The sequence below is a fragment of the Rhinolophus sinicus genome, chromosome 12, assembly GCF_057876585.1.
Source record: "Rhinolophus sinicus isolate RSI-liver-muscle chromosome 12, RSI-T2T, whole genome shotgun sequence".
Classification (NCBI taxonomy): domain Eukaryota; kingdom Metazoa; phylum Chordata; class Mammalia; order Chiroptera; family Rhinolophidae; genus Rhinolophus; species Rhinolophus sinicus.
Window position 1 is genome coordinate 25,846,337 of NC_142512.1, and position 15,539 is coordinate 25,861,875.

General features: G+C 37.2%; 1 protein-coding gene across 1 annotated transcript in view; it reads left to right on the top strand.

Moving 5' to 3' along the window:
• The first annotated feature begins 478 nt into the window (after window positions 1-478).
• Window positions 479-15,539, top strand: part of TAF15 (TATA-box binding protein associated factor 15) — a 29,573-nt gene continuing 14,512 nt past the window's right edge. Inside the window, exons 1-7 of the mRNA XM_019732554.3 lie at window positions 479-606; window positions 7,150-7,189; window positions 8,659-8,710; window positions 8,797-8,881; window positions 8,963-9,065; window positions 10,922-11,106; window positions 12,510-12,630. Coding sequence (XP_019588113.3) covers window positions 600-606; window positions 7,150-7,189; window positions 8,659-8,710; window positions 8,797-8,881; window positions 8,963-9,065; window positions 10,922-11,106; window positions 12,510-12,630 — 593 coding nt within the window. The 5' untranslated portion in view covers window positions 479-599. The remainder of the gene's footprint in view (window positions 607-7,149; window positions 7,190-8,658; window positions 8,711-8,796; window positions 8,882-8,962; window positions 9,066-10,921; window positions 11,107-12,509; window positions 12,631-15,539) is intronic.

Sequence of the window (15,539 nt, forward strand, 5' to 3'; positions counted from 1 at the left end):
TATTTTTTTACAAGGTAGTTAAACCAGGAGATCAAGCACCTAAGCGCCTCACGACTTTGCGTCGCGGAGCTCGTCGTCTCCGAACGCCCCCTGGTGGCTCAAGCTGTCTGCAGCCCAAGCAGAGCGAACTAGGGCATACCATCTGAAATTTTAGGGGAAGAAAGGCCATTTCTAATCAAATAATCTCTTTGTACTCTCCTCTTTCGCTTCCTAACCTCAAATTCTATCAGACGCAATAAAGTGAGAAATGGGATTGTAATTAGGACGCAGAGAGCAGGTTCAGGTTCCTCCCCAATTCTGATCGCGGCATTGGTACTTTCTCATCTCAGTTCCCTCTCAATAATGGTACCGTCCGCGGAGGGGAGAATAGAGAGGGATTTTGAAGTCCTCAGAATTCGGAGGCCGATACTAGTACAGAACTACCCCTCCTGCCGTGACGCTATGGTACCGCCCACGGTCCTCTGATTGGCTAGCGAGGCCCCGCAGTCGGGCTCAGCCCGCCGCGCCGACCTCAGTACACCTTCGGCCGCTGCGCCGCTTGGCTCTGGTATTCCTTGTTCTCGGCGGGCTGTGGGGGCTCCACGCTCTGGCCGTTAGTCATGTCGGGTAGGTGATTACTTCAGCGAGCAACGGCAGCGGCGAGAAGGGGCCTGGAGGGGTTGGGCCGTCTTCCCGCCCACTGGAGGGCCCCGAGGGAGAGGCTCCGGCCCTGAGGGAGGCTGGGGGTGGGGGTGGGGGGCGGACGCGGCCTCCGCCATGTTGGACTGGAGGGACGCACGCTCCCAACGCTCTGTCTGCAAATCGCGGCGGGAGCGCTTAGTGCCCTGGTCTTTTGGCCCTATCCTTGGAACCTGAGGCGACGAGCGGCTGTCTGGGGAGGGTGTGTGAGTCGGGGGGCGGAGGCCGTCTACGCCATCACAGGGGCGGGGGAAGCCCGTGATCAGAGCGTCAGTCTGAGAGAAGCGATGCTTCAGGTTCTCCGCTCCGCCTCAGATCTTTCGGCCAGGCCTCGGGCCAGTAGTCTCGTCGCCTCGTACCTCAGTTTCCCCACCCATGAAGTGGAGCTGAGCCTTCTGACTCACCCCATCAGGTGGGGGCATTAACGCTCTGGGAACCCTTTCGAAAGGACGTTGCCTTCTCCAAAATCCTACTTATCGGCATTCCCTCTGTCGTAACGACCTGAATTCCAGTTGGGGGGGTGTTTGCCTATAATTTCAGCTTCCTCTTCACCCTTCTTTGTCATTCTTCTCCCTTCAGTTTTTTTTTAATCTCCTGCAAGAGCTTGAAAATGAGCTTTTTCTATTATCGACAGCCTCCTGTAGGTACATATGGCATTTACCTTAAAACATACAGACCAACGAAAGGCAGTGTCATACAAAAAGTACTTACGTTGAGGACCCCTGTTGTGCGGAAGAGAAAAAGAAGCATTGGTCTCCCCAGGACAGCCGGTTTAGATCCTGCTAACCCAGAATATAAAGTATGAAACATGGGTGTTCTGATAATAGCAGCCCTAGCTGACCATGCAAAGTCCTCTGTTGTTGGGTGCATCACAGGCTGCAAAGACCCAGCTATCCACTTGCTAGAAACCAGGAGAGTTAGATAACACTTTTCAGGTGGAAAAACAGAACATTTCCTTAAAGCCATGTGGTTGGGATGAAAATGACTGCTGATAGTCTCATTTTTTTAAGGGAGAACCTTAAAAAACCATCAAGCATCCCCCCGTCCCCTCCCAGTAGTCCAGTCTTGCAGAAGGGTGGAAATGTACCAAAAGAAAGCAGTAGGCTAAGAAGAGACCAAATTAGCAAGAATGGTTTGACAGGAGAATGATAAACATTCCTTAGATTAACATTGATATTAAGAAGCCAGAATATTGATCTTTGAGGGAGGGGCATCTTTTATCTTTTGATTTTTTTCCAATTTCTAATCCTTAAACAAGAAATCGCTTACCGCAAAGTAGACGATGGTACATCATTTACCAGGTGCATGCTTTGGAATGAAGTCTGGTAAAGCTCCCCAAAAGTACATAGAAGTGCATCTTGAGGAAGGTGTGTAACCCATCCATGGTGTAAAAAAAAAAAGATTCTCCCATCCTCTTGGTGAAATTTACCAGCTTTCAGTGGATACAGTGCTCATTAAAAACTTGGCCTGTCTTGATATTTAACATAATTGTTGGTATAAAATAATGGCTTAATTTTATAGGACTAGGTAACTTTTATGGAAAATTAAATTTTAGAGGTTTATTGGATAAAATCCAGGATTTTCAGTGTGTCATATTAGTATGTGAGCTCGTTTACTCATTAATACCAATCTTCAAATTACCAAGCCCCTAGATGTCACTTTGTAATTTGAGGTTTTTTTAAAATACCAAGATTGGCTTTCATGTGTGAAAAGAACGATTTTAATAATTGCTTGTTACTAAATTAAAGCTAGAGTCTTTAAGTTCTATTTAATGTTATACATACCTTTTGTAATGTATATAAAAATAATATTTTTGACTTTGTATATAAGTAGGAGGAATGCTTTTGACTGGTTCTTTGATGAATGTTTAAATTAATTTAACAGTAAACTCCCCCTAAACAACTAATGGCATTACGTTTAGTTAAGTCCTTTAAACATTCCAAACTACACCTATAAGTTTCATTTATCAAATTGACTCAACCACTCCAGATGCCTGGCAGAGCAGGTTCCTAAAACCTAAAAACATTTAAGCATTTACATAATCAGTAAATCAAAATTGTAAATATTGTCAGACTCTCAGACGTTCAAATACTATTTACGAATGTGAATTATCTGACACCTTTCAAGTTAAAAGTATAAATCTAATATCAATTATATATATATAAAAGATACAAATTCAAAATTATTCTCATTTTGGCTATATGGCAGATCAAGATAACTTGAAAATTCTCAATATTTACAAATGCCTAAAAATTCAAAAAAAAGGAAAGGGCAAGCCCCATCTGCCAGAAATCAAGTAGAAGTTAGTATGGTAGGCACAGCGCTAACTTGGTTGCCATAGAGAGGAGGGTATAGGTTTCATCATTTAGAAACTTTGATTTTATTCAAGTAACTAAACCTTAAGGACAGGAGATGAATCCTTGACCATTACGGTAATGGGAACTGAGGCCCTACATAAGACCTGGATGTTTGAAGGACTATCTTTTGTGAAAGAATGAACTAGAAAAACTTTCGTACCAGCATAAGAGATAACAAGGAAGCCTGGGCCCTGAGTGACGTTGGGGGAGGAGTGGGGGGAATGTCCTGAGAATTCATAACTAGGAACTTGTGCTTCATACAATTTGGGTGTACATTTAGGCTAGTTATGGGAGTCCAAGAACCTTAAGCCAAGAAATCAACATAAAAATTGGTTCTGGGTTGGGTTTCCTGGTAGAAACAAATGAAAAACCTTTTCTGGAGGAAATTTCACAGTCTAGGTCACAGAAATCTTACAGAAAAAAACTTGCCTTGGAAAAGATGAGTTCACAATAAAAATTGCAGAACTCTAGGAAACAGTTCATCAAAATGAGAGTGACAAATGGGATTAGAACCCCTAATTAAAAATGTGAAAGTGAATATTATATGTTTAAAATTATTAAAAACCTAAAAGGAATGAACTTTCAGACCAAGGTGTTATGAAAAAAGCCATATAGATTTGAAAAGAACTAAGTGTAACTTATAAAAGATGGAAAAAGTGGATAAATTGAATTGCAGATAGATCTACCGTATTTCCCCGAAAATAAGATCTAACTGGAAAAATAAGCCCTTGCATGATTTTTCAGGATGATATCCCCTGAACATAAGCCCGAATGCATCTTTTGGAGCAAAAATTAATATAAGACCTGGTCTTGTTTTCGGGGAAACACGGTAGCTGAAGAAATAATTAGTGAAGTGGAAGATAGATGTGATATAATTACCCAGAATTCAATTCAGAAGGAAAGAGATGAAAAATGAAAGATTAAGAAACATGGGAAATAGACTGAGAAGTCCTGTCATACATCCGAATTTGAGGAGAAAATGGGGGAAGAATTAATAGTTCATAATTTTCCAAAATTGGTGAATTTTTTTGAATCAAGAAGCAATTTCAAACACATAAAAATCAGTTCTTACCTAGGTACATTGATATGAAACAATATTGAAATACCAATAACAAACCTACCAGATGGAAAAGGGAAATGGTAAGATTGATACTTAAAAGTTTTAAGGTGCCAGAAAGTAGTGAAATCATCCTTGGGATTTAGAGGAAAAATACCATTGACCTTGAAATTTTTACCCAAATAAAAAGACTAAGATTGCCACTTTCAGGTCTTTGCTGAAAGAACTAAGTTAAACCCAGAAGGGAGGAGTAGGACAAAAAAAAGCAATGTAGAGGAAGCAAACAAAAAGCAAATGCTGACTGAAACATTGAAGATTAAAATGAGTACATTTGGAGATTTGAAAAAAGGGAAAGCCAAAGTATGGGAAAATGGAACAAAATAATAGGTGAAGGCTGATTGGCGTGTTAGGGTTTTTCTAGTGGAGGTTGAAGATCGTTTTGAACTTTGTCAAGAATGCACGTTAAAAATTGAACATAATTATGAGTGGTAACTTTCTAAAAGAACAGAAATTGAATGTATCACATAAAGCAGTCAAAGGAAAAGGAGTAAAAACCCAATAGGAGGCAGGATAGGAGTTTAAAGGAAAAAGGAATCCTGGTAAGTACAAAGTCCAGTAGAGGCAGGTAGAAATAAATGAAAAGAAACAATAGTAAAAGTACAAAAACAGTTTTAAGACATTTTCATGTTGGGAAAAAATGATCTAGTTATGTGTTGTTTAGAAATATACCTAAAACATAAGAATAAATGTTGAAAATACATAGAGGGAAAACACCAATCAAAAGGAATATTACAAGTCAGAATAAAGGGTGGACATTTAGAATGATGGTATTTATGTAATGTTAAAAGGAAATTCACCAGGAAGATCTAAATCTGCTTTTATGTGCCTAACATTATAACCTCCTAATATATTAATAGAAAGCAAAAAAAAAAAAAAAAACCCAAACCAAACCAACCTAGTCAGTCTGGGAGCTTTTTAAACATACGTCTCTGTAATTAATAGATCATGCAGACCAAACATTAATAGGAATGTGAATGATACAACTAACAAGCATCATCTTATAGACTTCGAAGAATTCATTCAACATTTAGAAAAATTCACAGTTCTTGTCAAGCACATAGGGAACATTTATGCAAGTAAAATATTTACCAAGGGGTAGAAGCAAAAAACAGCAAATCCTAACATCAGGAATGATAAAATACCTGTTTGCTGCAGTGGAATATAATTAGAAGACAAAGAATCAAAACCTTATACACTTGGAAATAAAAGCACTTATAAGTAATTCATGGGTCTAGATACAATGCTCAAGTGTCAAGTACTCATGATGAGCAGTTGTTTGAAATGCCCTAAATAACATAAACTTGATTTTCTCTGATGAATATAAAACATCTACACTTCCTCAAGTATTTATACTAAGGGTCAGACTTACTGGTCAGTATGCTTATTTCTGTATCGTCTGCAGTTGTAAAGTCAGCCAACTAACGAAGTCAAATGGACAAGAAGGCTGAAGTGACTGGATTACAGTTAAGGACTCTTAGTACTAGAGTTGAGCCAGTCACATGACCTATGTGTTGTGTACTTCTGTAATATTGCCTGAGGGCTATACACCGAGGGATGCACAACAGAATGTGGATCCCCCTTGTCACTGGGAGGATCCACATTCATGTCACCAGATATAATTTAAAGTTTCATGTAACCCCAGGGTATCTTAAGTTTTACTCATACATTCTACCGAACCCTCCCCATAATCCTTTTCAGTTTCTGATTAGGTTGAAGCTAATTTCCTTCCCCATTTGATAGCTGCATCTAGTCTCTGTGGTCCAGTTAGATTCATTTGTTTTTTTAATTTGGTTGTTAGCTGTAAATCTACAGTCATATTACCATGGGCATGGCAGCGATGCACAATTTTTTCTTTCTCATCTCAGGTAGCCTTATGTCCTTCACATTCATAGAAGGAGTTTGTATCAGCATTGCATTCAGTAATTCTTATAATTAAGGATTTTAAATAATGGTCACTCTGATTGGAGGTCTTCTGTATTGCAGAAAAGTGGCAAATTTGATGTCACCCAGTTAAACAGCCAATGTCTGTTTTCATATTGTAGCTTAATATGAATTGAATGAAAACTTCACTGATTTGATTTGATTCTTGGTAGGTTTTCAGAACTATCCAACAACAAATGGTTTTGTTTCATATTGGATGAGGTTGGGCCTAATGGTCAGCAGTTTGAGATGCAGTTACTTTTTGCATTTGAAAGTATTTCGTATAGTATTACTCTTCTCTTCACTAATAAACGTAGGTCATTCATTGACTGAGTAGAACACTAAAGGATCTTAGAGCCTATTCAAAAATTTTTGATACAACAGATGTTTTGAACTATTGAGAAAAGCTCATAGTTCAATTTTTTTTTTTTTCCTGTTTTTGACATGCTACTCAATTCATGCCTTCTTTGGTAGTTTTTATTGCCAGAAAAGAAGCTAGAAGTAGATATTGCTGAGTTGGCATATCGAAGACCTTGAAAGCTTGGGAAAGTTGGGCTTAAACAACTTACAGCTGCCTTTACCACCGTCTTCACAAGATCTTTTTGTTGCTGTAGACAGCCAAAGCAATCCAGTACAAGGGAATGGTGTAGGTGTTGGGTTGGGGATGATATGCAAATAAATGTAATCCTGGGGAATTTATCTTGTCATTGTGTCTTCCCCCATTTTGGTCCTGATTAGGTTTAACATATCTTTTTGTATATAAAGATAATATAGCTTGAGCTTTTGAGTTTTTGTTAAAAGGGTGTGTTTTTCACTGATCATTTCACATTTGTTCACTTGATTCTCCTCACCATCAGGACATGGTTGTAGAGTAGTTTTCAAAGATGTAGTTACTGTAAACAGCAAATACTATTTATACAGATTTTTCCTTGCACAGTATTTTTAACTTCTAGTTTTTCTTTCTGTAGTTCCTTTTTATGACATTTTAAAATTACATTTCATCTGTAAGATTTAAAGTCAGCCTTCGAGGGAAGCATAATTTTAAATCAGATTTAAAATTCTTTTTATGTGTTTTAGATTCTGGAAGTTACGGTCAGTCTGGGGGTGAGCAGCAAAGGTAAAGTACACATACATTTTAATACCATGAAAAAGTAGAACTGGGAAAAAAAGTTGAATTTAGTCAGGCTTCCCTCTTGAGATTTGGTATCTGAACGTCTTAAGACAGTAAAATATTAGTTCGTCAAGGGGAAATAGTCGGCCTGTGTAAATAGGTGCTGTAAAACATGTTTTCCTTTTTTTAAAAAACTGTTTGAATCAGTAAATATGATGCCCCCTAGAGATTAAAACAAATCTTGTAGGTATTATAAAGATTATTTTCTTTGGGAAGTTTTTTTAAAAGACAATTATTAAAAGGATGTAAGCAATTCAAATATAACAGGTTCTTGGAAAAAGCATTTCATTTTTTTGTATGTAATATGATAATATGGTTTTTTTGGTAACATTTTCTAGAAGCACTATAATAGAAATGTCTAGCATCTTTTAAAAAACTCCTTACCATGTTCACAATAAAAAGAAAAGTCTGTTTTTATGTGAATGTTTACATGCAGTAGAGTTCTCTGGCTTACCGGAAATACAGCCTTCAACTTAAACTATAAATGTTTTGCAGCTTAGTGTGAGATATTCAGAATGGCATCTCAGATATCTTCTGTTATCAAGTTTTAGGGTTCATGAAAACGATTTGACATTTTTATTCTCATAGAATAGTGCTAATCTCATAGTGCTAACCATAGTAGGCAGCTAGCAAATGTTTCTTCAGTGAAATAGATTTTATAAAGTTAAATTCTGTTAGTACTTGATAGCTCTAAAATGATAAAAATATTTTTTTGCAAATGTATTTTTCTTTGGCGTATTTTCAGAAAGTGTTTCTGACTTGTTAGAGCTACATGCTCTAAAATTAAAGAAAATTCAAATCTGAAGAAGGTACATTTATTCAGTCAAACCATATAGCAGCCTGGGCTACGACGCTGGGGATAGAATTCATTCTATGATAGTACTCTGAAGATACACATACCTCTAATTACTGAGGCACAAAAATTGGACTTTGAGTGCCACCCTGTGCCTGTTCTAGGAAGTGAAAAGCAGATTTAAGGCAAATGGTAGGAAGAAATTAATCTGTCAAAACATAGCTAAATTGATTAAAGTGCTAACTTAAAAAGATCATTTTTCTGCTTCAGATACTTGTTATGGGTCTTGCTGCTTTGTGTAGTAATCCCCTACCCCAGCCTCCCAAGCATAAAAGTCTCTTTGGGTTCTCTATTTCTGGCGAAGTTTTGTTCATATGTGGGAGATTGTCAAAGCAAAACTTTTGGTGTTTGTTTGGCATCCGAGAGGTCTGGAATGACTTCATTTATGTCTTTAACAGTCATTAGTCATCACCTTTCACTTTAGATTTAAAGAGACAAGCAGATTGACAGTTTCTCAGAAAAGAAGCTTGTATTTGAGGTGAAAGTTAAAAACAAAGATACGGTTCTTTAAGCTTTTAAATTCTAGCACATTTCTTTCAAGTACTATATTTTTCTTTTACAGTTATTCTTCCTATGGAAATCAAGGCAATCAAGGTTATGGACAAGCACCACAAGTAGGTTAAAATATAAATTGTATTCTTCATAAATAGTTATTTTTATTTTAAGTGGGTGGTGAAACTTGTATTTACCTAAATTTCAGAGCTATTCTGGCTATGGGCAAACTACTGATTCCTCCTATGGACAGAACTATGGCAGCTACTCCAGCTATGGACAAAGCCAATCAGGTTGGACTGGTTTGTTAAATTTACTACTTTACAAATGAAGAATCAGAACCTTTACTAAATGATATATGCACCAATCTTTAGGTTATTCACAGTCCTACAGTGGTTATGAGAATCAAAAGCAGAGCTCCTATGGCCAACAATCTTACAATAACCAGGGACAGCAAAACTCGGAATCATCAGGAGGGTAAGGAAACAATAAAAGTACTGACTTGTGTTGGGCAGTGGAAATAACACTTTGGGTATTAAACAGATTTCACCAGCATACGCCTAGCTTTAAACATTTTTTTCAGAAAAGTTTTGATGGAGTATCAGTTTTGTGTTAGGAAGAATGTGGAAATTGTCAGCACTGTCATTTGATACTTAGGTGTTATTTGTAAAATTATTGTTTAGCTATAAATGATCGTACGTGATTTAAATATGAAAAGGAAAAATTTGGACCTTTGCTTTATACCTGAGATTAAATAAAAACCTACCTGTAAAAGGAAATTTCTCATTGCTTATTTTTACTTCTATTTTACTTTTTAACCATTTTAATGTATGACCTTTTCAAGGACAAAATGTTAAAGGAAAAAGTGTCAAAACCTACCCATAATTAAGATACCCTAAAATATGTTTTATTTGGTAACGTAGGTATGTGAATATTTACCAGCAGATTTACAGGTTTTATAGTTTTTTTAACTTTCAGATTTGAGGAGCCTACCTATGCTTGTTATTAATTTAAATAATAGCAACTTTTTTTATTATGCTTAACATTTTGTGAAATACTACTTAAATACCACGCTGAAATAGTGTCAGTAATTATCTTCATTTTATAGAGGTAAAGAGAATTTGTTAAGATTACATAGCTTATTAGGTTACATAGCTAAAAAATGAGGCAAAAACTGAGGTCATTAGTATTGCCTCTGCAGTGAAGAAAATTATTCTAAGTAAAATAAAAGCATTGGGGAAAGATTTGTGAGGTCAAATTATCAGTCTTGTAGCTATGAGAGTGCTTTGAAAAGTAGAAAGTGAGTACAAATGTAGGGAGTAATATCTAGAAAGTGTGTTATAGTAGAAGGAACTCTTCAAACCCTGTTAGTTCTAAATTTAAAGACAGTCCTTTTATAAGGATACATTGTTGGAAGTGTGACATTATTGTAGGCCAAAGAGAAACGTTAGATTTGGTTTGACAACCATTTTAAAGTGAAGTGCTCGAGTTCTGACCATTGGTGTGATGTGCTTTGGGTAGGAAGTTGGGGAACATACTGATTGTTTGATCACCTGATGCAGAGTGATGTGACTATTAAGTTATGAGACCTTTTTAAAAAGTAAAAATTAGAACTCAAATCTAATGAAGTGTTCTTTTCAACATTCCTATCCTGAAAACTGATAATTGATCATTCTATTCCTCAGAACATACTAAGAATTTTCTTTTAGAATTGCCAGAGATAATAAGCAATTTCATTATTTAGTAGTCAGACTTCTTTTCAGATTAAAAAATGGGATCACAAGATAAGTTCCTTCCTATTACTTAACAGACTAAACATCAGAATGATTACTTTTTCTAAAATTTGTTATCATTGAAGATACTTAGAAGAATGTACTGTGGGTCCTAAAAAGATAATTATAAGAAAATAGTCCCCCAAATATTATGAGATAATGTTGTTAAAATTCAGTGATAGAGAGCCTTTCAATGTAAAAGGACTCAGAACTTGTGGCATATTTGTTAAGGAATCAGACATATTTATTTTGTGATACCTTTAATTTTTTTTTAAATTCAAGGAGGTACAAAAGCAATAGTGATTTTTTTGCTTCTTTATAGAGGTGCATGTGGTTTTTCTCATGATGTGGCACCTCTTTGATGATAGTGAAATTGTTTGAAGGTCATTCCATTGGTGAGAAAGATTTTGTAGGTAAAAGAATTAAATGATTCCCACCAGAAAATAGTACTAAATATGGTTGAGGTTTAGCTGGTCAGGCCATTTATATCAGTCTCAAGTCAATTTTCTCCAGTGAACATAATTCTTTTATAAAATCTCTCAATTCTTGATTTCTGTTTAGCCAAGGTGGAAGAGCGCCTTCATATGACCAGTCAAACTATGGTCAACAAGATTCGTATGACCAGCATTCAGGCTATAATCAAGGTTCATATGACGAGCAGTCAAATTATGACCAGCAGCATGATTCCTATAATCAAAATCAGTCCTACCATTCACAAAGGGAAAATTATAGCCATCACACACAAGGTAAGATATACTGACCTCTTATTATTATTTTTTTCCACTTATAGAATTTCTTGTAATTACTTGTATATTGAGTTTTGGATAAGATATCAACTGTTTGTAAAAATATGGAGTATATTCTCTCTCATGGCCATCAAAACTAATTTATTAGATATACTTCTGAACTTCTTAGATTCCTAAATGGTCATGCAACTTTTCCATGGCTGATTACAAGAATTTCCTTTGTTGTCTCAATCAACTCTGATCATTTGATAAATGCTGCTACTAGTTCTTCTGGTAGTGGTGGTATACTTGATTTGGGGAAATTATGATCCTATATTAGCCTCCTCTAACCTTATCTAAGAAGGACCAGTTATTCTTTGTTTTTCTGTAGCACTTTGTATATACCATTGATATTTAGGAACCTGTCCATGCCATGAAAATGAATGCTTCAGGGGCAAAGGTCCTGTTTTACTCATTTTTGTACCTTCATTGACTAATGTGGGCTTTGGTTCATAGTAAGTGCTCAATAAATATTTGTTGAACAATTGCGTGAATAAGTGAAGAGAAAAGTAGCTCATGCACTGAATATTTTCTTCAATGAATATATGCACTGCATACTTCTCAGTTTGAAAGTTTGTTTATTTATTTTTTAAAGATTTTATTGGGGAAGGGGAACAGGACTTTATTGGGGAACAGTGTGTACTTCCAGGTCTTTTTCCAAGTCAAGTTGTTGTCCTTTCAACCTTAGTTGTGAAGGGCGCAGCTCAGCTCCAGGTCCAGTTGCCATTGTTAGTTGCAGGGGGCACAGCCCACCATCCCTTATGGGAGTTGAAACAACCTTGTAGTTGAGAGGATGCACTCCAACCATCTGAGCCATCTGGGAGCTCAGCAGCAGCTCAGCTCAAGGTGCTGTGTTCAATCTTAATTGTAGGGGGCAGAACCCACCATTCCTTGCAGGGGTCGAGGTGTCGAACTGGCAACTTTGTGGTTGAGAGCCCACTGGCCCATGTGGGAATCGAACTGGCAGCCTTCGGAGTTAGGAGCACGGAGCTCTAACCACCTGAGCCACCGGGCCGCCCCAGAAAGTAATAACTTTTAGGTTAAGGTTATGCTTTCATCTACTTTATTAAGAGTTTTGTACCTAATGTAGTTTAATTCAGACTATTCCATATCATCAAATCAAATGGTGATATCCACATTATTTTGCCGTCTGACTTTAGCAGAGTGTAATTTGATACAGATAAAATTCTCAAACACATTTAATTCCAAAAGGTTTTATGATGACTTGAATTTGAGTTCTCTGCACATGTGCCATTTTCCAAAGGATGTGATATGTGACCTACAGAGCCATTTAAGGTTATGTTATGGGAAGCCTGTCAGAAACGACAGTGGTTATCTAATTATGTACATTTTATTTTTTGTAGAAGACCGTCGTGATGTGAGTAGGTATGGAGAAGATAATAGAGGATATGGCGGGTCACAGGGAGGAGGTAGAGGGCGTGGGGGATATGACAAGGATGGAAGAGGTCCTATGACAGGATCAAGGTAAGTTTTTAGGTGTAAATGTCTACATTTCCTCTCTGTCTCTCTTTTTGTTGTTGTTGTTACTTAGCTGGTTTGATTCCAGCGTTTAATTTAGTTAAGAGGCTTAAAGAGATTGTGTTGTAGAGAAGACGTCAGAAATTGAAAATTTATATTAAGTCTTAAGATGTCACCAAAATTACCTCATAGGCTAATGTTATCAATTAGTTTGCGTGGTGTACATTAAACACCAGTGGAAAAAAGTCCCTTACTACATTTGTGGTTAAACCACTTAAATAACTATGTTTTTCCTGCCAGAGCTATAGAATCTAAACTCCTTTAAAAGATGACTTTGGGAAATCCAAATGTTTTGTATGTAAAAACTAACAGGTAAGTTAATTGTAGATTGGAGAGCAGAGAGGCTTTTCCTTAATCTTGAATCCCCTGGGGAAGGGAAAATATTAAGAGGCGATAGCAGAGTATAAAGTTGGGGTTGGCAAAAAGAGAATGTTGTGTAACCAAACTATTTTGTCTCTCTTAAGTAAATAATTATTGAAATAATTAATTACATACCGTTGTGTATTTTATCTAGACTAAGCTGTGGAAAGGATTGACTTTTCTAATTCAGCTTTTCTCTATTGCTAGTATTGCCTGGTTTTGGTATTTATTATGGCGTATGTTATGAAAGCTGATTTTAAAATTACTTTTAAATATATCTGTAAATTTAATACTTTGGCCCTAAAGACAAGAATGAAAAAGTAGTTGACATTTATTGTCCTCAGATGAGGTTTGCAGGTTTTAAATTTGTGTGTAAAATATACAGGCTTTAGAGATAATTTGTGTTCCTTGGGAATTGAAATTGTCAGTGGCCTGTTAACTGACACTTAATAATAATACATCAGTACCAGTTCACTCTTTCTCCTTAGGGACTGAGTGTCTGTCCCCCTAGGTGACCTGAGAAACACAACCGGTTATATACAGTACTGTTATCTCACTGACTTGTATTTCTCTCTGTGTTCATTGCTTTGATAATGTGGCAAAACTAAAATCTAAACATATTTGATAAACTTTTATACGACTTGAACGTTAAAAGACCTTTTGACTGATACTCAAAGTCAATCTACTGAGGTAAAACAAATATATGCCTCTTCATTATCAAAGAGAACAGTCTGCCATCATGGGGATATAAATGAACAATGTGAAGTGACATGGTACTTAAGTCTCTATCTAATAGCTTTCCTCCTACCTTAAACAGAATCCCAAATAAGATAACCCACAGGTATATCTAATTTTCCAGTTAATATGTTTGGATAATATGTTCCAGTTAATACGTTTTGGCTGTCTTGGAATGCTGTACATTTTATAGTACATCATACATTTAATTTTCTTCATAAGGAAGTTAATATATCCTATAGATTATCTATTAAACTATGACAATGTCTGAATGGTACAGGGAAGTCTTTAGAAATATATTTTCATCTCTGAGAGATGACTCAAAATCAGAGTTGAAAAAACCTTGAATGATCTTCCTGATAAAGGAGGGAGGTCTGTACATTAACCAACCTATTTTTAAGAACTTTTATATAACCTTATCTTACATTTCAGTATAATTTTTGCCCATATGCTGAATCACGAACTAAGTTGGTTCCTCCCCCCTCCCCCCCAGTCTTCTGCCTCCGCTGCCTCCCCAACTCCGGTTCAAGCCACTCTTTTCTCAGTCTAGTTGTGTAGGACACAGCTCCCTGGCCCATGCTGGTGTTATGAGCCTTGCGCTCCTCCCGGCTGAGGCAGGCGGTTGGAGGTCGGCCGCTCACAGCAGCTCATGGCCGCTCACGCTGGCTGCTGGCCACTCAATGCTGGCCACCTGCTGCTCATGGCAGCACACAGTAGCCCGCAGCAGCACACAGCAGCCTGTGGCAGCTCACGCCAACCTGTGGCAGCTCACGCCAACCTCTGACTGCTCTCAGCAGCCCAGCTCCAGGGAGAGCTGTTGTTCACAATCTTAGCTGTAGAGGGCGCAGCTCACTGGCCTATATGGGAATCGAACCAGTGACCTCAGCGTTAGGAGAACCGCCTGAGCCACTGCACTGGCCCATGAACTAAGTTTTTGATTTTCATATCTTTAACCTTAAAACCTCCTCAAACAAAATCTTATGAAGGACCCACTATGTACGGTATTAGGTCAAAATGATGCTGATCTGGTTCAAGTCAGGGTAGGAATGGGGGAGGGGTCTTGTCCAGTTGCTGTCTACCTGTGCCTCTCGCCCCCAAGCCAATAAATGGGATGTTCGTGAAAAGGCCTTTTTTAGAAATCCATATGGATTATGATGATTACTCTCTATATTGGGTTGGCAAACTTTTTATGTGAAAGGCCACATAGTAAATAATTGAGGCTTTGTAGGCCACATGGTTTCTGTTGCAACTACTCAGCTCTGCCCTTGTAGCATCAAAGCATCCATAGACAGAATATAAGTGAATAAACATGGTTGTGTTCCAGTAAAACTTCATTTATGGATAACAAATTTGAAGTTCATATAATTTTCATTTGTCACAATATCTGCTCCAGATGTGCTTTTTAGCTTATTTATATAGGGGTAAAGTATTTTGAATTTGAATAAAAATGCCCAATTTTAGGATTTTTTTCACTTGTGGTTTTACATTTAAGTACTAAAAATACCCAGACATTTTTTGTTAGTCTTCATCAACACTCACATTTGTGTTTTTATTCATCTTACTTAAAAATATCAGGGTTAAAAATTTGATCCTTTTGAGGCTGTGTGAATAATATCTGGCATTAGTTGGGTTTATATTTGAAATGAAAGGGGCATAGTTTGTGGGTAAGGGTGGGATGTGTGCGATTGGACATTCTTAGATTTAGGTGGTATGATTTCTTGGTTGGAGGAAGAATTCAGACAAAAAGGAAGCTGTCAGCT